Source organism: Podarcis bocagei (assembly GCF_964188305.1).
Source record: "Podarcis bocagei genome assembly, chromosome: 2".
Taxonomy (NCBI): Eukaryota; Metazoa; Chordata; class Lepidosauria; order Squamata; family Lacertidae; genus Podarcis; species Podarcis bocagei.
Genome location: NC_138126.1, coordinates 111,573,946 through 111,594,961, shown reverse-complemented (window position 1 = coordinate 111,594,961; position 21,016 = coordinate 111,573,946). Strand labels below are relative to the sequence as shown.

Sequence of the window (21,016 nt, the reverse complement as noted above, 5' to 3'; positions counted from 1 at the left end):
TTTTACAATGGTTCTTCATTCATTAAAACTTGCTAGTGAATCCACCTGGGGGGGGGGGACTGACAGACAAAAACAGTATCTCTTTAGTGAGTGGGCGCCTCAAGACAAGCATATAATTTTTATTTAGATCCAGTTCTTTGAAATATTTTGCTTTCTTTTTTCACTTTTTGTGGTTCTTTGGTGCCTAATGGAGTAGAAGATGAGATGCATATTGTATGTCTATTGTGTTCTTTATTCCATTGCTAAAAGCAATTCTATCGTATTAGGAAATCAGGCATATTAATTGGTTTTCTTCCACGTACAACTTCAGATTCTGTTCTAGTTCAAAGGTACTAAACCAGGCAAGAAGCCTTGCTGGTTTCGTCCCCTCCCCCCCATTTTTCCTTCTCCTTGGCTTCCCCATATTCATTCTGCCACAAAGTCCATATCCAACAGATCTGTCCATTCTTTTTTGGTCCGTCAGATGAAAAACTGGTTCATTCTCTGGTTGCCTCCTCCATTAACTACTGCTAATTTGTTCTATTTGACCTTGCTTTGTCACATCTCACTGTATCTAAAAAGCTGTTGCCCAAATTCATTTCTTCACTTCTCTTTTTATTAAGTTATATGACACATCTACTCAAATCCCTTCAATCACTTCCTCCCCCCCCCCCCATTCTGCACCAATGCCTTGCCATTGCCATCAAACGTAACAGATTTGCCTCATCTTGTGTTTCTGCTGGCACATCTTTGCTTATGACCTTCGTTTACAACAGTCAGTTCTTGAAAAGTCTTTATTTTCCTTCATGTGTCTCTTCACTTTCTCCCTTGCCTCTATGCCTGGAAGTTGCTCCTTCCCACTGCCACCTCTTCACCACTACCATCCCTCCCCTTCAAGCTTCTTTCTTCTGTGAAGCTTTTGGCTTAACCCTTTAGTTGTCACTTCTGGCCAAAATGATGTCTAAGTGTGGGCATTTGTTCATATTCATCCTCCGATAAGACATGACTCTCTTATCGTCAAAATTTAGATTGTCAATTCTTTGAGATAGGAGCCTAACTCCTTTTGACTTATTAATCTACAACACGGCTACACTTTTAGAACGTGTTGCTTATGTTACTTTGCAAAGCACTGTGTGCACTACTGATTATAGTATTAAGAACAAAGGGCTAGTTGCCCTGCTAATTTAGGCAGTGTTTCTTGAGGATCGTTCTAGTAGAACAAATGCTAGTTTCAGTCTTCTGTTCTGTTGCTTACTTGGGAAGTACTTTGACAATATCATGAAATGGATTCCCACCTAAAGATTCCAGGGTCCCCCATAGTATAAATCTTTGCAATATATGCTCATTTAGCAACTATTAGATATTCCTCATAAAGGATGCTATGTTGCTTGAAATAGCTTTAAGGGAACTATGCAAAACTTCCCTAATGTAAATTTCTTGGCCAAATTAGGACTGAAACGGAATGTAGAGAACTTTTTTTAAAAAATAGTTTTATCACACCCCAAAAAGAAAAGTCTGTTTCAGTTATTTTTGAAACGGGCAATCAAGCAGGGGTGCCGATTGGCCTCCTTTAAAGTTGGCAACTGCAGACTTGCAACTTTATCTGCAGGGCTGCCACTACACCCCATAGCAATTTGCTAAGAGAGGAGAATGACACTGCTGCCTGTCATGTCCTTAAAAATGCTGTTGTAGCACTTTAAAAGAATTGATCTGCAAAGCAGCGCCCAGCAAGATTCCTTCTTGCCTCCCAGTGAGAACTTTGCCAAGAGAAAGAGATGGATCCCAATTTTACAGAGAATTTCTTGCTCCCCAATATGTCACTGGGTGGGGCGGGACACAACGCAAGCTGCTAAAACATTCAGCTCATGCCAAATGCTTCTTAGTTCTGAATGTAATTAGACATGGCATCTTCTCAAATCTGAGATGGTGCTGAAATTTGGTGAAAATATATTTTCTCTTTGATACTTTCCTGTGTTTATCTTTAAGAGTTGAATGGTATATACATGTTGCTATAGAGTTCAAAATGCAAATCAGATCCCCAAAATATCACAATACGTTAAACATGATTTATTGAAGATACACAAAACACAATTGACTTGGCAACAACAGATGTGATGGCTCCATTTTTACTGTTGTCAACACATTTTAAAATAGAAGAATCAGTCTTCTTAAAAATCCCTCTACTAAAACACTAGCACAAATCCTTCTTAGAAGCAGTTTGCAGTAAAATTCTGAACTTCTGGATGCCATCTTCTTATTCTCCTTCCCTCCGTAATTGGTAAGAGGGGTTGCTGCAGTATAGAAAGAGGATTTTTATTAGGGTTTAGCAAATTCATCAATACAAACACTAAATTTCAGATCTCTTCCATTTTCCTTGGCGTAAGTGCGTATTGTCTTTAGGATTCCTTAATCTAAGAATATGAGTGGAGATTATATTAAACTGTTTCCTGTGACTTTTCTAGGTAAATATAGACAAATTAAAGGAAAGGGCTCAGAGATTTGGCATGAATGTCTCCACAGCCTCCAAAAAGGTAAGGTTCCAGGGCAAGCACTACTAGAGTAATAAATATTTGAAAAATTGAAAAACTGCAGCACATATATCACTTAATCCTGTAATCCTACTTGTTTTATCTTACTTGCTTTGGTGAAACTTCCTGGTCGATCAAGGATCTTAATCTCCCGTATCATCAGACTAGCTCCAAGCCCAATTTATAGAATTAAAGAGTTTGTGTTAAGAGATCATGTAGCAGTGCTTATTGCTGAATTAGGAGCATATGGCTTTCTGATTTCTTTTTTTTTAAGCATAGGTTTCTTACTAATTTTCGGGTAATATTCCTTGGGACCAGTCCTCTTAGAACAGAATAATTGAAATGTTCACTTGTGTCTTGGTCCCCGCCCCGTTACCCTGGCTAAGGAATGAGGCTGCCCACAGTGTTGCAGAAAGCTTTCCAATTTAGATTTCACCCAAACGTCTGGACTGTACCACTTCAGATTGCTGGAGGGTTTCTACAGACAGAAAGCTAATACAACAAGGAGAAGGCTAAGCTAGAACCCTTCTCCCTAGTATCTAATTTTTTGTGCGGAAAGCTAATTTAACTTATTTTAATTTTTGCATCTGGGAATATTCAGTCATATGATTCCCTGCTCCTGCAGTGCACCCTAAGCAGTTTTAGCACATACTAAGAACTAAGCTCTAGTTCTGTGTGGTTCTGGGTTCTATCTGCCACCGAGTTCAGGACCCAGCATTCCCAATATTGACTTGGGTTCATTATGCTTCCAATAAAAGAAGCATAATGTCTGAAAAAAGTTAGCATCAGTTCAATGGTGGCCAGAAATCCTTCAGCAGAAATTGTTAGAGCAGGTGACATTGCTAAAATCTTTCCCAAAGATTTTTCTGCGTTACAGATGAGAGACATGAGGAAAAAGGCGGGGGGGTATCTAGATCTGGAAACTGATATTAGGCTGGGCTGTTACTCTCTGTGGGCCTGAAAGCTGCTGACAGTTCTCCAGTTCAGTACCACCATAGAAGAAAACAGGATTTGGGAATGGGGGGGAGGGGAGAGAGAATGCTGTATATTGATTATTTCAGACTTGGAAATATTCTTCTGGAAAAAGCCTCGTGAATGAGGAAGGCTGTCATTTTGTCTTAACCCCTACCAGATAAACTATTCCATCCCTCTTGGGATTTGCACATTTAATGCATTCCGTTCTGCAGTAAGGCACTAAACCTGGCACCAGGGGGTTAAACCATGTAGAAAATAACTGGAGGTGGAGGCCATTTTCCTCCCCACCCTCTGCTCTGGGGGAAGGGTGAAATCATGCAAGTGCATTAAAGCTGGAATATGTGGAGGGGCAGGTCAGGGTGAGAGGCTGCTCAAACATCATTAACCCTGTCACCAGGAGTGCACATTTTTCAGGAAGAATATATGCTTTGTCAGCATTTATGGCCAAGTTTCCTTTTGAGCGGAATTGTTTAGATGACGATTCATAAGAATTGTAAGCTCTCTCTAAAGAGCTTCCCACAACTATTCCCTGTTCAGTACTTGACAAAATAAAAGTGCTAAACATTAATTTGAATGCTCTTAAAGAATACAAACGAAGCTAGCTTCATCAGAGAATCGATCCTCTTTATACACGGGGAGAAAATACCAATAGGAGAATGGCATATCCAAGGTCAGAAATTGATTTCTAAGTTCGGTCTGGAAAATCTATGTTTCTGTGCATCTGTATTCTTTAAACACTAACATTTTGTCTCCAGTTCTGGTTTTCCTTGCATATATGAGGCAGAGTGACAAGCAATAACATTAGGATGATTTGTCTTGAGATTTGTTGTGATCTTCTATTAGGAAGTAGAGTTCAGGGGCTTAGAAGTGTTTTCTTTCTCTCTCTCTCTCTGAACAGCACTCGTGAATTCTATTGAGGAATATTGTTGGTTGCTTCAATTAGCCACTGGTATTGTGGTATTGTGTTTCCCACCTGGGTGTTCTTTATAGCTTTTCATTACAGAGTAGCCTGGTTGCATGGGTCTTTGCAGATTTTTAACACCACGCATTGCAGCAAAAACTTTACAGTAAACCATTGTCTCTGGAGCCACATTTCATTTCCCATTCAAATTGGTTTTGAACAAGAGAGGTGGGGGAAGAGGAATATAGCCAAGGGCAATTTCAAGCCTGCTGGGATCAGGGGAGCAAACCTAGATCCGAGTAAGAGGCTCTCCATCTAATCTGTAGCTTTGAACCCACTGCCACTGTAGAATCTATTCTGTTAAAAACATCTCTTCCTAAAAGATAACAAAGCTCCTACTAGTACAGTAGAATAGAGGTGGTGACTGTCGCTGTCTAGTATAATAGATGTGGCAGGTGCTCGCTTGTTTTTTCTGTCAGCACGGAGCCATCAAATTAATTTTTAAAATAAATCAAGAAAGCATTTTCCTCTCCAGAACTAATCACACCCCCTCCCCATGCTCTCAAGGGAAGCCTCCTTTTAAAATTTACCCTCTGACCTGAGGCTGCTATCCCTTGATTTCTGCAAGTTACACTTAAACTGCTCCCTTCCCTTGTAAATTTCCCCTCTGTAGCAGCTGCTCCCTGTACCACTCTGAACCTCTGGCTTCCCAGTGGGAGAGCTGATAGCTGCAGGCTTCAGTGCTGCAGAAGGCTGAGCGGGTTGCTTGCATCGTAACGCAAAAGTGCATTCTCAGAGGGCTTGCTTTTTCTTTTTATGCATGAAACAAGGTTGTAGGTATCCAGCAGAGAGAGTATTACCACAAAACAGAAGCTTGGGGCTCTTTCAGAGAGCCTTTGGCTTAGCATAAATGTTCCTTTCTGCATTGCATTATTTGGTGCCATTCCCAGTCGGAACAGATGACTAAAATAATTTGTGCTTCACATTAGCTAATGTAAGGGTCTTGTTCTGTTTTACAAGTAGCTAATTAACCTGCAGCCTGTCAGAGGTTTGAGCTAGGGAGGTAAAGTACCAGCACGTCAAAGTCACACTGCAAATGGAGCAAAAATTGCAAGGATCAAACCTCAGGCACATTAGCACCAGCTTCTCCCAACTCTCAAATGTGGGTTTTAAGTCGAAAAGAAACAAAAGACTCGGTGCTCTACTTGAAACTTTGAGGCCTCTGCTTAAACCCAAAAAGTTAATAATGCTTGGAAAACAAGTAGGAATCTCTTTAGAAATGCAGTAATACCCAAATTTGTCAAAACTGGACCTATTGTACAATCATATAATACCACTTAATAAACCAGCTGCAAAGTGTATTGCATTTTTACACCTTTGATGTGACAGAGCTTATGGTTAACATTCAGAAATTTGAGTCTTTCTCCATTCATTTTTGTCAATAAATTACAATACGTATCCTACATGGATTTTAAAAAATATATCCTACATGGATTGCTTTGTTCTTTTTCCTGTTTGTAATGGGGAAAGGGCAATGTTTTTTTTAAACTTGGCATGTGTATAAAATGGATGAAAGTTGTAGTTTGATTGCAAATGAGTAGTAGCACATAGATTGACAAAGTAATTGTTATTCAGTAAAAGTTTAAAAGTGAATTTTGGTCAAACTTAATGTAGCTTAATTCTTTTTAGTGAAGGCTTGTTATAGAGGCAGAAAGGAACAGTTTGTGTTTTCTAAAATGGGCTTAGCAAAGCTCATTTTTCATAATGTGGTTTTGGGAAGGCAAATAGGGTGGCAGCTTTGTGCATATATAATGAGAAAGCAGTTGGCTTAACAGTTTACACTTTCAAAAAGTTCAGAGCAGTATGCTGAGGAAGGATTCTTTTCCTGGATTGTTCTTTTCCTTGCAATATTTTCAAATACATCCCACCGGTTCCCATATGGAAAAATATTAACCAATAGGAAACAAAAGCAGGGGAAAAGTGCTGCAAAAGATCTGATGACCATTTAAACTAATCTTCTCCTAATGTAGGGTTCTATAACTATGAACTGAAATCCATGCTACCAATTAATACCTTTTTCCTCAAAGTACTATACTTCAAGCAGAGAACACAGCAGCAGCACTCTTTCCAAAATTGTTAGTAATATTTACTATTGTATTATGAATTGATCTTGTTCACACATAACTCTAAGCCGAACTTTGGTTTAGTGTAAACAAGCAAACGTGTGGGGTCCTGAATTGGAGATTGCAGTCACTTGGCTCCTTTTCCAGTCATTTTGCTGCTGTGCTGAGGTAAACCATTGGACAGAGCTTGACTACAGATCATAGTTTATCCGGATAGAGCTAAACCACAAGCCTGGGTTCAGATGAGGAGCTAAGTCAAAGCCACATCTTAACATTGCAGTAGCAGAGTGTTCCGAAGAGATTAAGGCAATTGCAGCTTCCTCTCCATGAGCCTTTTTGTTTGTGCTAAACCATGGTTTGGCTTAGTGTTATGTGGGAACCAGACCATTTTCTCTCACTCATCCCTTAGAAAGCTGCAAATGGCTAACATGGGACATGGCACCTTATCCAAACACTGCTCAAGTTCCAGACTGCTAAGCTTCAGCCATGCTACGGTTCTGAGTACTCCTATAGCATTCAAAGCAGGTCTTGATCTAGTAACACACTACTGCAGAAGATAGCAGGAAAATTAATTGCAACATTTGCTTCTTAAGCTCAAACAAGCTGAAAAGGAAATATTTATCCTGAAAAGGAGCTATGTTGCTATAGAACCATACTGATTTTGTGGTCTGGGAGCTTCCTGAACGTTAGACAAGATTTTTGTTACAATATAAGAGCATCAGGATCCAGCCATTTTATTACTTCCGAAGGATGAGGTATCTTGGTTCTCTTGGGAGCAAACCAGGCTCTGTCCAAGGTGGTTACATGGTTAGGACAAGCTTGGAAGGCTTTGCCAGCAACTTCGTAGTCATTCTCTGTTGCTCTTACATTTCCCCTTACGTTTACAAGCTGCACATGGTTTCCTCATACAATGTTACCCCTGTTCCCATATATCCTGAGAAATATTCCATACCTTTTTGCAGGTTTCACCTCAAACTCTATTTCCTTTTTCACTTTTGTCTGTGCAGTTTCTGTAAAAAGGTAATATTTATTGGTATGTAATATTTATCTGGACCAGTTCCCATCTTCCTTGACCATTGACCCTGCTGATTTGGGCTGATGGGAGTTGGAGTTCAACAACACCCAAAAGGTCACAGGTTAGCCACCCTGTCTAGTGCACTTGTCTTCACAATGGAACATGGTTCTGAGTAAACATGTATAAGCTTGTGTTGTCAGGTTACACAAATGGGTTGAACCCTGACTAAAATGGGTCACGCAAGTGGCAGCACTACCATTCTTCCCCTCCGCCTTTGTGGTGGTGGTGTTTATAACTTGGGGGGGGGGAGGAAAGAGGGAGAAAAACAGTGTTTTAAAAGGAAGAGGGAATGGATAAGGAAGAGAAAAAAGGGGGAAGGCAGTAAATTAAAACAAACAAAAAAAAGGAAAAGGGGGCACCTTCATGATAGGGCTAAAGGTTCAAAGATTGAAAGATTTCTGGTCTGCTACCTTCTTGATGTGCTCTCCTTTGAAGCTATCATTTGTCCGCTACACAATATTACGATAACTAGAGCATTCAGTGCCAATTTACTGCAGGAAACCACCTCCCACTTCAGCTGCCTTTTGCCCCTGAATGTAGTTTACTGCAGGCAGCACCTTTGGGGACAAATAGCAGCCAAGGAGGGGGGGATTTCCAGCAAGAAACTGGTCCAGGTGCTCAGTCCAGATTATGAGCATGTTCAGGACTGCAACCCCACAGTCCCTTATTCTTCAATATAAAAATGGCTGTTCAGGCACCATTTTTAAAAACTATGAATTTTGGTACATCTAGCTTGGCCCTCGGCTTGCCAATGTGTGTAGATTTTCTTTTACAAATCCAAGGGGAGGGAGAGGCTGCATAAGGTATCCATTCAAGAGGCTTTATATTAGAACCTAATTCGTATATGAAAGAGATTGTATCAATCTAGATTGTATCTAGAATTTTGTCTCTTTGGAGACATTACACTGGGAAGAATCATAATATGAGGCATACTGGTTCAAAGCTAATGCTGTATTCAGAATTGCTTCTGAGCCTCCAATTCTAACTCACTAAGTAATAAGCCCCAGTAAACACATTGGGCCTTACTTCTGAGTAAACATGTATAAGCGGATGTTGTCATTCTCACTGAAATGGCATTTTTATTAGTATTTTTAGATTGGCTTGCATGCCATAGGTGCAAAGCAGCAGATTGCACACTTTGAACCTGACTTCCAAATGTAAAGTATGAATCTGTTCTAAAGGAAAGCATCTACAGTATACACATATCCAGTGTAGTGGGTTGCCCTTGATATGCTCCCCCCTCCCTGCCGCCTTGAAATGATGTCACTGTGCTCCAAGTTGAGTAGTCATGAATGTAGGCCTGTTGATTTTAGAATAATGGGAAGTGACAAGGTGAAGAATAGTGCTGGCAGTCATGGACATTTCAACACAGGGATGCTGAAAGCAAGGCCACTCCTCCCCCACGCTCTGGGTTGTTTATAAGAAGAGTCCAGTGGCTTGTGCCAGGCTACACTGATCACATAGGTTGTATAGTTTGCAGGTCCTAGGATGGGTGTCTTCTGTCTCTCAATATATAGTCTAACCATTTCACTCAATCATCTATTAGGCATGGCTGAAAAAGTAGGCAGGTCTTTACTCTCGTAAAATATATTATTTCACAATTGCAGCCTCAGTTTTTGAAGGCATTGTATTTCCTAGAAATATGTTAACCAGAGTGATACTGTCTCTCAGGTTTCCCAAATACAGCCTTTCCTAAACTCAAGCTTAGCTTCAATAAAACTGATTACATATTCAGAGTTAAAGCCCTTTAAGGCTCTAAGCAAATTAAACCAGTTAGAAATAGTCAAGCTGGATAAATGTCCAATAAATGTTTTGCAACTTCTGTCAGAAGCTGACCCTTCACCCTGACCCCCATTCTCTTGTTCCTATTTTTCTGTTATTCCTTGTATCTAGTCCACATTCTCTGTGTCTCTTTTTTAAATGAAATGCTGGATCTGGCCCTGTGATCCACCTACATTTGGTACATTTGGTTGAAGCTAGTTCTCGAACAGGTAGTATTGATGTCTGTGCATTGCACTCATACCTACTGCTCTCTAATAAAATTTCTGCACTCTAGTATGTTGAAGTGGATAATTTATTGCCTCTGTTACTCTTACCTCTTCCTTTCCTTCCTTCCCTCTTTCTGTCTTCCCTCTACCCTAGATGAAATTTTGATTGTAATCTTTATGGCACCGGGACTTTGTTGTTTTAAATATCCATAACTTCAGTATTGAGTGGTTTTTATGACTGAAATAGGGAAATGAAGTATTGTTGTCACTTTTTTCCACATAAAAGTGACTCAGAACGACTTATAGAAACATTAAAAATAATAGCAAAAACAACCTGAAATTCTCCCCAATTATATATATAAATTCCATGGTTGGAACACATTCAAAATGTCCCTATAGGAATCAGTGGAAATCATCAATGCATTATGCAAATGCTTGCCTAACAAACGATTTCCTGCAAATGCATTATGTGTGGATAGCAAGACCTGTGTGTATAGTAATTTAATGAATCAGTCAAGCATTCCAAACCCAAATCACACCATCACTAATGTCACCAATTTTAATCAACTTTCTGATAATAAGCATGATTTTGTGTCCTGTGATGTGTTGCACAGTCTTCACTTGAGTGAATGAAGTTCTGGAGAACAACACTAGTGATTCTGCTCTGCAAAGGGGCACTTGTCTTGGCTTTCCTGGCAGGTGCTTTTCTGGGCAATCTTCAGCTTGAAGGTAGGGCCATGTCTTCTAACAATGTAGTTGGAAGTCATATCTGGCTATATAATTCTGTGGCTGATCCCAAACCAACCAGTGTTCTCCAGTACATGACTCTGAGGAAAGCTTTGAATGTGGTTGTAGCAGATACCAAGAAGAAATCCACGCCCAGATACATGGGAGAGAAAACAATGAACAAACAGCCTCAGCTATTTTGTGCCTACAAAAAACCTTTCTGTTCCAATCAACCTCTCAGTCATTCCCATCCAGTTAGCAGCAGCAATCTAAGTATGACCAATACTGATTTTTCAGCACAACCCTATGCTCAGTTATCCTGTATGAGACACATCCCATGAGATTTGGAAGGGGTCCATGACAGACTGTTGGGATCTGGAGAGTGGGAAAGGGGTATTTTGTGGAATTTTTGCAAGATCCCCAGGGAGAGCACCAGGTCCTCCTCTAAATACCAATATATGTTTTCAGCCTTTTTTTACTATCTCAAAAAACACACACACCAGGGACCACGCTCCTCATCTTGGAGCCAAAGATGGTCAATCATCACCTTCCAAAGTAAATTTTTTTGCATAGAGATCTTGCACTTCATCCTAGCATGCCTCAGACTCAATTATTATCTGATATCCATTCATCTGAAGAGGCTTATTAAATGTCCCAGTCAAACCAGAGCATCATAGTTTCCTTTGCTTCACCTACAGCAGGGATAGGGAACCAACCCCTCCCTGTTTGTTCAACTACAACCCCAGCAAGCATGGACAATGGTTTGAGATGGTGGGAGTTGAAGTCCAACAATATCTGGGGTGCCACAGTCATCCCTGAGCTACAGTGAAGAACAATTGCATTTTCCAAACTCTTCATTTTCATCTCCTCCCCACTCCCAGAGTCTTTATAAAGATCCTATTGGCACAGAACCAAAGGAATGAATATCTAGCCATATCTGGACAATCTTCTAGTCTGATCATCCTCTAAATCCTAGTGCTGTCAAGACATGGCCAGGATGATGTATACTCTGCAAGAACAGTTTCATCATCAACAAAATGAAGAACACTTTGATTCTATCTTGCAGATAGCCAAGTCACCGTAAGCTTTTTAACAACAAAGTTATGGTTGAGACCTCAGTCTCATCTACAGTCTCCAGATTTTTGGGATTGATTATCTGCATGTATTTCAGACATTTCTTCTAGGATACCCACTGCAAATAACCAACAACCTCAACCCGGAGACCACTCAGATAGTGGGTATCATTGACTCATCTGAGCTTGGAGATTCCTATTCAGGAGTCCATCCAACTGCTCTTGACAACATATCCCAGTCTGAAAATTTGAGGTGCACACTGCAAAGGTGTACAGCACCAAGACCTGTGGTCTCCAGAAACAATTTAATTGAACGTCAGTTCCCTAGAACTTTGGGCAATCATACTGGCACTGCGGCATTTCTTCCATCTTCTACCAGGACATTAGGTATTCCTCAAGACAGACAATGTAGTAGCAAATGCCTATCAGTACATTTTCAAAACTCCTCCTTAAGGAAACCACCTCCCTGTTATTCTATACAGAGAAATGTCTTCAGTTCATCAAGACAGAACATCTTTGGCTTGGTTGCCAAAGCTAGGCCAATTAGTGTTTCACAAATGATTGCTCAGAAAAGCCATCATGAAACTTCGCTGGTTCCTCAAAATCAGCTGCCTAGATTCACATCAAGTTTCTTGATGTGGGAGAATCTGCAGTTGTGGACATCCTATCAGCAGACTGTTCCAGAAAGTGTTATATGCTTCACAGATTCTACCTCTCATTTCACAAGTACAGTGGTACCTCAGGTTACATACGCTTCAGGTTACATAAGCTTCAGGTTACAGACTCCGCTAACCCAGAAATAGTACCTCGGGTTAAGAATTTTGCTTCAGGATGAGAACAGAAATCGTGCAGCAGTGGCGCAACAGCAGCAGGAGGCCCCATTAGCTAAAGTGGTGCTTCAGGTTAAGAACTGTTTCAGGTTAAGAACGGACCTCCGGAACGAATTAAGTACTTAACCCGAGGTACCACTGTACTTAGGAAGATTAAGGACCTGCAGGCTATGGTGCTACTGATTCCAGCAAAGTGACTAAGACACTTGTAATTCTCCAGTGTAGTGAAGCTGTTGCCAAAGGACCCATGGATTCCTACCAGCCAGCAGGCATCTCCTACATCAGTACCCCATTCTTCATTAAGATACGGGATTCCAGGTTATATAGAATTTGAGCGAATCTTCCAACTCACTAAGTTATGCATCTAGGTGAGAAACATCTTGTTTGTATCAAGACATTCCTTCACCATTAAACTTCGTAAGCTTATTTGGAGAACCTTTGTCCTGGTGTCTACAATCTTATAAATAAGAGTCTAGACACTGCAGGATCTAGGGAAATCTTGAACTGCCCCAAGACAATCATAATCATCTGAAACTTGGGTTTGAACATAGTCTTTGCCCCCCTCCCCAAGTTATCACCCAATACGTTAGTTCATTTTACCCTTCTCAGTTCTTCTGCAGTATGCTAGAGTCCTCAGCATTTTCTTGAAAGCCTTAACCAGATTGAGCTTTGAACCATTCACTGCCGTTTCAATCAAAATTTGACTCTGAAAATCATTTTTCTCATGGTGTATCTGAGCTGGAAACTTTCTCTTTAAATAAGGATCTGTATATTTCTCATTAGGATAAAATGGTATTGTGGCCTGGTAGAAGGGCCTATCACCATACTCAGCTGTCCTACTTCCCTCAAGAAGAAAATAAATTCATTGGTTAGTACAGAATTTCTGTTTATTACAAAGAGCAGACTCTTGTAGACCTGGGGAGAGTTATTTTTTATTTGAAACCTTAATAAATATACCAATTTAAAATCCTGTTTCAGGTCTGATATACTATCCAAATCTTTGCAGGTTGTTTTTCTGTTAAACCTTGTAACCAGACCTTTTTCAGCTGGAAAGTGTCGGAGCACAGTTCTGGCACCTCTTATACGGGCACAATTGCAGGCCAGCACTCCTCCTGCCCGTTTATTGCCGTTATGTACTGCTGAGAAGCCCAAAACAAACATTTCAAATCAAAAAGGATGCAGGCCAGCGTATCCGAGTCTACTTCTTTTTTTTATCTATGACTCCACCCAGCTCCTAGCTGCAATTGGTCGAGCTATGGGGCAGGGCCAATTCATATTTCCTTTTCTTCAGTCCGTCTTTCATGGAGCCGTTTTAAACTTTCCAGCCAGGCCTCTACCAGTGCACACACATGCGTTTGCGCAAGGGCCCATCTGTTGAATCTAAGAAAACAAGGGAGGCCGGGGTACATTTATCTGACATAGTGTTTTAAATGTTCTTCCATTGTTAACAGTTGGAGGTTTTTCATTTTGAACTCCCAATGATTTTCGTAACTAAATTTTCGTCCATTAGACTTTGCCATCTCTTTGATTCCAGAAGCTGTATTATTCTTGCTGGTATACTCTAGAATAACTTCATTTGACATCTTTAACATATATCGCCAGGAATAAAGCAAGTATAGTTCTGCAGATGAGCTTTCAAAGACTTTAGCAATTAACTCAATCCAGATATTGCAAACATTGAACGCCTTCCTTTTCAGCCACTCAAAATAGCACTCTCTCCAGATGTGTGGTCCAAATACTTGTGAGTGATTTCTCAGCATATTAGAGCTTGTGTCTCCATCAAGCCTATCTAGGAGAAAGTAACTTTTTTTGGGGGGGAGACCAAAATGCAAAAATATAAGATGGATCCTTCTGTTTGAGGTTTGAATGGTGCTTGCTTCTTAGCTATGTATTTCCAATAGTCCTGGTGATATCATTGTTCAGTGTTTAGGATTATACTATTATTAATGTTTATATCATTCCCCCCACTTACAATACATGATATTTTAAAAATAAATGATGAGAGAGTTGTGAAGGGTCAGCAGGGCTCCTGATCTTTCCTTTCTCCACGGTGCCATTTGAAAAGGATTTTGAGTCCCTAACAAACCTTTAGGGAGTAGTGGAAGGGTTGCTTAAAACGAAAACAATGGCAAGGGGTACTCGGCGACCTCACTCTGTCCAGTCATCTGGTTCTTCATTTGTCCCTGCTGTGAAACAGAACTTATCTTTTGTCTGTAACACAAATACATCTTTCCCCCCCACCCCCCTTTCCTTTCTATTATAGTTCAATCAATGATGTCATTATGTGTGCCATTCAGAAACTGTTGAACCACTTGGCTGCAGGAATTTGGAGGAGCAACTGGGGGAGAATGGAGAACTGTGCTCTCACTCCCAGTCTTCAAGGGTCTATTCTGATTTTAACAAAAAAAAACCTGAAGTCACATTTCTTTTTTTAACTCCTGTTCACCATGAAAAACAAAAGTAATCTAAAGTAAGGGGAATGCATACATGAGGTCAGTGCAAGCCAACCACAATGCTTTTCTTTGGCATGAATAATCAAGCCTTTTAAGAGTTCTAATTTACACCACAAACATTTTCCAGGGATTTATAATAGTGCTTTCTTGCTCAATAAAAATGCCAGCATCTCTGGAATTTGTGCCATTGTTCATAATTTTCCTTCTGTACCTCATTAAACTGTTTCAGTTTGATTAAACAGTTGTCTAGTGCTGATGGGGAAAGGAGGCACCCATGTAGCTCAGGACCTGGAGAGCTACTTGCAATATGTTGCTGTAGCATCAGATTAAAACCCCATAACATATTTTGATTATTAGCACAGGTTTCATTATTAGTAAAACTTAAGTAGCATCCCTCATCTGTTTCAGTGTAGAGGCATGTGTTGATAATTAGTAATAAAATCCATTCAAGATAAAAATAGCTTTTTCAGATCTTTGGCTGAGATCCAAAGATCCTGCTGGATGTGACAGGCATTTCTGCTTATGTGTGGGGTGTAGCCAATCTCCCCCTTTTTGCAGCTTCCTGAAATACTGTTCTAGAGGGTTCTCTAACCTTCTGCACTAGTTGGGGTGTGTGCAAAGGGCTGCAGACAGTGGGAGGTATCGAATACCTTCCATTCTTGCAGTGGAATCCAAGTCTTTGAAAGCAGTCCTAGAACTTCTTTTATTTTAGAAAATATACAGTAATATATTGTTAATTCATAAAGCAGCTGAATATAAACTAAAACCTTTTAATGATACTCTGTAGGAATCTGATCCGAATCTCTTAAAATCAGCAGTCTCCAGAATCTTATGGAGATTGTTTTTGTTGTTCTATCCATGCACATGATACTTTCTAAAGAATGAGAGGCTTCTGCCCCAAGGGACTTAACATTTTAGAAACAAAAGAAGGGGAGAAAAATTGAGTAATGGAGGTAAGCAGAGGAAGAATATGTGGTATTTCAGATTATGCACATTTAGTCTTAGTTACAGTAGGTTATTGGGAAAATACAGTTTCTGTTCTCACTTTTGAGATGTTCTTCTACAGCTCCTCAGAGAAGCACATTTGGTATCAATACAGATCAGGCTTGAAGTTTTGAATTGTGAGGTCTTTCTTCTAAAGTTGGTGTTAGGTTTAATGGCTCGGTCCAGTATACCTGAAGGAGCGTCTCCACCTCCATCGTTCTGCCCGGACACTGAGGTCCAGCGCCAGGGGCCTTCTGGCGGTTCCCTCACTGCGAGAAGCAAAGCTACAGGGAACCAGGCAGAAGGCCTTCTCGGTAGTGGCACCCGCCCTGTGGAACGCTCTCCGACCAGATGTCAAAGAGAAAAATAACTACCAAACTTTTAGAATACATCCGAAGGCAGCCCTGTTTAGAGAAGCTTTTAATGTTTAATAGGTTATTGTATTTTAGTGTTTTGTTGGAAACCACCCAGAGTGGCTGGGGAAACCCAGCCAGATGGGCAGGGTATAAATTATTATTATTATTATTATTATTATTATTATTATTATTATTATTATTATTATTATTACCTTTATTCCAGAATTGCAGATATTGTTAACTTGGTTAGTCCTCTGTATATCGAAAAGCATTACCTTCTAGTTGGTGGGCTGTGCACAGGAACAAACCTTGGTTATAGCTTGTGGTTAGTGAGGAGATAACTTCATCACAAGTCCTAGTTGTCTCACACTTAAGTTAAACTTAGCCTGGTGTAGCAGCAAAAAGGACTTCTCTCCGTGAGTCCGCACACTTCTACGGTCCCAGTAACCCAATGTTTGGCTTAGCTTGTCATGAAAACCAGCCCTACTCTTTCTCTTCTGTGCATAGCTGATGCTGGCTTGTTTGGTGAGCTCTATAAATTGCTGTAATAAAAGGTTTACTGAGAATTTTATGATTGGTAATACTCTTCTTAAACTGAGATATGAAATATTTAGTGAGAGATTTTATAATAGCTTTTTAACCCAATATGATGTGAAGTTCTCAAAAAGTGGGCTTGCAGTAAGCAAAATTCTACAGTCATAAGAATATTCTTATATTATTAGCTGTTCGCTTATCATTAAGCAGACTATATAGAGCAAGGCTACAATCCAATATCCACTACCTGGGAGTAAGCTCTATTGAGCTTGGAGGAACTTATTTCTTCTGTGCAGTCCACTGAACAGCAGTGAGACAATGTGATAAACAGCTTGCTAACCCCAAATTAATTTATTTTATTTGGGAGATGCCCTGATTTTCCACTAATGGTCAGGAGATCATTAATGTAAGACTACTTACATCAAAAATTAAAAAATACATGAGAAAAATAAAACTGAGCAAAATCCACTAGTCATGACAGAGAAGTAGAAATAGCTTGTAGTGTTCTGTTTGCACTCCGACCATTGACAGTGAGATTTTGACAGTAAGGAAGTACAATTCGACATCTGGAATAAGGGAGAAAAGTCTTCTGCATATTATTTTTGAGGACAGTAAATATGGGTTTTTCAGCTCCGCTTACTGAAACTTCTGTTTAACTGTGTTGTTTTAAAAGCTGTAGCTCTAGTCCATTTCTAATCACTGACAACAACTAGTGGTCCTCAGTTCATACATTTTCATCTAAAACCTTATCCAGTCAATTCCCATTACCCTGGATGAGATCTGGGAATCAGTTGTGAATATGTAACCAGTTGTGATTCTGTATATGCATTGGCTATGTACACAAAAGTCTGCTCCCACACATAATTTCCTTCGCTGGGTCAGGCTAATTGTGGACATGTACATAGAATGCAATAGGTGAAGCTACCTAACTATATCCTTTGAACACTGTTAAATGCGTGATCTGATCCTCTGAGGAGGGAGAAGTTTTATATTTTTCTTCAAGAGAAAGGCTAGTGTTTGTGGTAGTTGAATGTACCCATCATTACCTGGAATATTTTTGAATCTTGAAAAGGCTACATTATGTTATTAAAAAGCTCACAAAAGCCTTTCACTTTTTCACTCTGCACCTGAGATGTGTCTCTTTCAGTCTGCCATGTGGCATTCCTTATATGTATGCTTCATCCTCTGACGTCTAGGTCAAAGAATGCTTTTCAACTTCAGAATTAAACTGGGAGTTGCAGGTGTGCTCTTAACACATGGCTGTGACTTTTTTTGTTCCTCACTCCCCTGCTGATCCCGTTTGGAGCAAGCATAAACTTTTATCTGTGAAGGCCCCTGGTATTTTGACACAGAGGCCTTTCAGAACTGCTGGCTCTCAGAACTTTGCCCTTTAACAAATTCAACACCTCAAACAATTCTGATCTCTTAAGCTTTCTCTCTTCCCTGGCTTGTATTTATGCTTTAAGCAGAAAGAGTCAAGTAAAGAAGAAAGAGTCCTGGTGGATCTGCACTGCCTTTCATTTCCTTTTTTATTTATTTTTTGCTATGATGCCAACGCTGACCTGTATATTTAATGTAGAGATCTGTGTAACTTGAAAATTTGTGTCAACTAAATCCAAAAGATGATACAGTTGTGCAAAGGTGCATTGACAGTGAAACTTAATTCTTTTTTCTATCGGATTAGATAGAATTATCAGATTTTGTTACTGACTCTGCTTTTGTTTTATTAGTTTTATCGTCTTGTAGTCTTCAAAATAGGGGTGTGATGACCCTGCAGTGGATATAGAGTTGAATATTGATTATCATCATTGCCTTGACATCTTGCATTATGTGTAAGTTAGCATCATGGTGTGGTAGACTACAGTAGTTTGCCCTTTCTTTGTATCAAATTGTAGGACGAGCCTGCCAGCTGTCTGTTGTATAGAAACATAAACATAACCTTATTTAACACTAGTTCACATCTGTAGCTTCATTTCTAAACAACACTTTTGGGGCTCTGAAAAGACCTTGTTTCAGTGTCATCACAACCTTCTACAACTACATCAAGTTCTTGGTGAAACATGACTTATTAGAGGATGGGAAGAACTGTGCAGTGTTTGACTTTCTCTTGGGCTTTGAGATTAAAGAGCTGTGTTGATTTGACTGACTAGTCCTGAAAGGGGGAGATTAATCACATATTCTTTGGGTCTTTTGTGAGAAGCAGAGTGGGAAGGTAAGTGGTATTGGAGTCTATAAAACTAACAGCTCCTTGATTGTGCCTCTGCCATTGATCACAGTGCATGTGTAATGTGTAACTGAGCAAGTTTAATACTTGGCAAAATATCATTCTAGAGCTGTAAAAGGGAGAGTGGTGTCACAATATGATTATATTGAAACTTTTCAGTTTCCTGTTGTTTCATTGCCCCTACTATTTGCTGCCGAGCGTCATTCGCGTAGTTGATGCACACAGACACAGAATAGAGTCCACTAGGGAAAAGAGCAAGAAGATATAAATATGTTGGGATGAATTTCAAAAAGGTGGTGGGTGACAGCTGTGCATCCCAGGATTAGAGTGTTTTGAAGAACAAAACTATCAGTTGCTGTCATTCACCCTCTGGGTATGAAATTGGAAGCCAGCTACTCATGAGTGTTTCATAACCTTTACCTTTTGGAGGTCAAGGCCATGTCATCATTAATCTACCATCGCCTGAAAGCCTGGAGGCTCTGCTTTTCATCCTGCCATCCGTCATGCTGCAGTGGAGATACAGGAGTGGTGACCAGAAGGGTTCATTTTTATATAAATGCCCTCCCACCGGCTTGTAAAATGCAATTCATGATAATGTCATGCTTATTTTTATTTTTTTTAAAAAGGGACACCTGAAGAAATTAACAGGCCACAGGTTTAAAACAAAAAAAGGATAGTTCTCTCCCCCCCCCCCCGTTCCCTGCTATCACATGCTTGCAGAGTACACAATTGATCTATTGAACCTGTTTTCATAGTGTTGACTTGACCAGCTGGTATGAAGGGCTGAAAAAACCCATGGTTTATCCCTCTGTAGCTATTTACCATAGACATGCAGATAAATACACAGTGTATTCCAAAACCTTAGACTCTGGCAGTTTAGAGAGGAACATAATGAGTGGGGAAAGTGCATAGCATCAGAATTCAGAACTGCCTGCTATTAAATATACGATACCAAGCCTCATAGATCACTTACAGGCATACTGTATTTGTATTGCTCCTGTCTTCAATTGTATCCTAGAACTCAATTCTGGTATGCGAGAGGGTTCATCTGAAAATTTCTGCATTGCTTCCTCCTGTGGACCTTTTCTTAATTGAAAGCATCCTTCTGTCATTTGTTGCCTGATATCTTTCAGTTGTGTACTTCCTCAAGGTAACTTACTATATTTTCATATTCAGACATTGTCTTAGAGATGAGGCTAGGGAAACTCGATTGCTTTGTAGTTTGCTGTATGAGTCTATCCAGCTGCATTAGTCAACTTGCGGAGGCCTTTCCCTAGCACTGCTTCATTTTTTTTATTCCTCCTTTCACTTCAAAGGAACATAAAGACTCATCCCTCTGTATATTGAAAAGAGATAAATAGTTAAAAGCGCCTGTTATAGTGCAATTGTTAAAATTGCACTTCTTAAAGCTAATGACAAAAAGAATTCTTGCATAGTGTCCTAGGACACTGTGAGAGCCAGAAATGTAGCTCTTTATCTTTAAGAAAGATTACCCAAAGATGCCATGAAGGCACATCCCTCAATTGATAATAGCCAAACAGATTGAAAGGGACACGGGTGGCGCTGTGGGTTAAACCACAGAGCCTAGGACTTGCCGATCAGAAGGTCGGCGGTTTGAATCCCGGGGTGAGCTTCCGTTGCTCGGTCCCTGCTCCTGCCAACCTTGCAGTTCAAAAGCAAAGTGCAAGTAGATAAATAGGTACTGCTCCGGTGGGAAGGTAAACGGCGTTTCCGTGCGCTGCTCTGGTTCTCCAGAAGCAGCTTAGTCATGCTGGCCACAAGACCCGGAAGCAGTACGCCGGCTCCCTCGGCCAGTAAAGCGAGATGAGCGCTGCAACCCCAGAATCGGCCACGACTGGACCTAATGGTCAGGGGTCCCTTTACCTTTACCTTTAAGCAGATTGAAAGATGTACCTACATGCTTAGAATGTTGATTAGTATCAAGGAGGGTGTGATGGAGACTGATTGCTCTGTATTTGCCTTCACCTAACTTGTGAGTTGTATAGTACTAGTAAAAGCCAGGTATTGGCATCTAAGGATACTTTGATTGGGCGCAGTACAATATATTTTAGGTTCTTTTGGTGCAGCGATTGAAGCCTTTTAACTATGGAAAGTTGTTTTGCAAATAAAACGAGGTCTGTATGATGTATGTAAGCCATACTTTTGCTTACTATGTTGTGTGAACCATGCCTAAGGAGGCTTGCAACAAATGTAACAAAAATGGTCAAGCACATCAAAAAGTATGCAACCAAATCAAACAAATCTGA

General features: G+C 40.2%; 1 protein-coding gene and 1 long non-coding RNA gene across 3 annotated transcripts in view; one reads left to right on the top strand and one right to left on the bottom strand.

Annotated features, from left to right (window-relative positions):
- The window catches only part of SARNP (SAP domain containing ribonucleoprotein), a 58,147-nt gene that overhangs the window by 25,248 nt on the left and 11,883 nt on the right, over positions 1-21,016 (top strand). The window contains exon 9 of one of the 2 annotated variants that reach the window (XM_081181554.1): positions 2,442-2,510. The exons of the other annotated variant lie outside the window; for it this stretch is intronic. Within the exon in view, the coding sequence (XP_081037680.1) occupies positions 2,442-2,510 (69 nt within the window). The remainder of the gene's footprint in view (positions 1-2,441; positions 2,511-21,016) is intronic. 2 annotated transcript variants of the gene reach the window in all.
- LOC308580276 lies at positions 86-19,894 on the bottom strand. The gene is made up of 3 exons (XR_014004775.1): positions 16,267-19,894; positions 7,459-7,516; positions 86-2,270 (listed from the first exon to the last, which is right to left on the bottom strand). It is a non-coding gene; the product is annotated as an uncharacterized lncRNA (long non-coding RNA).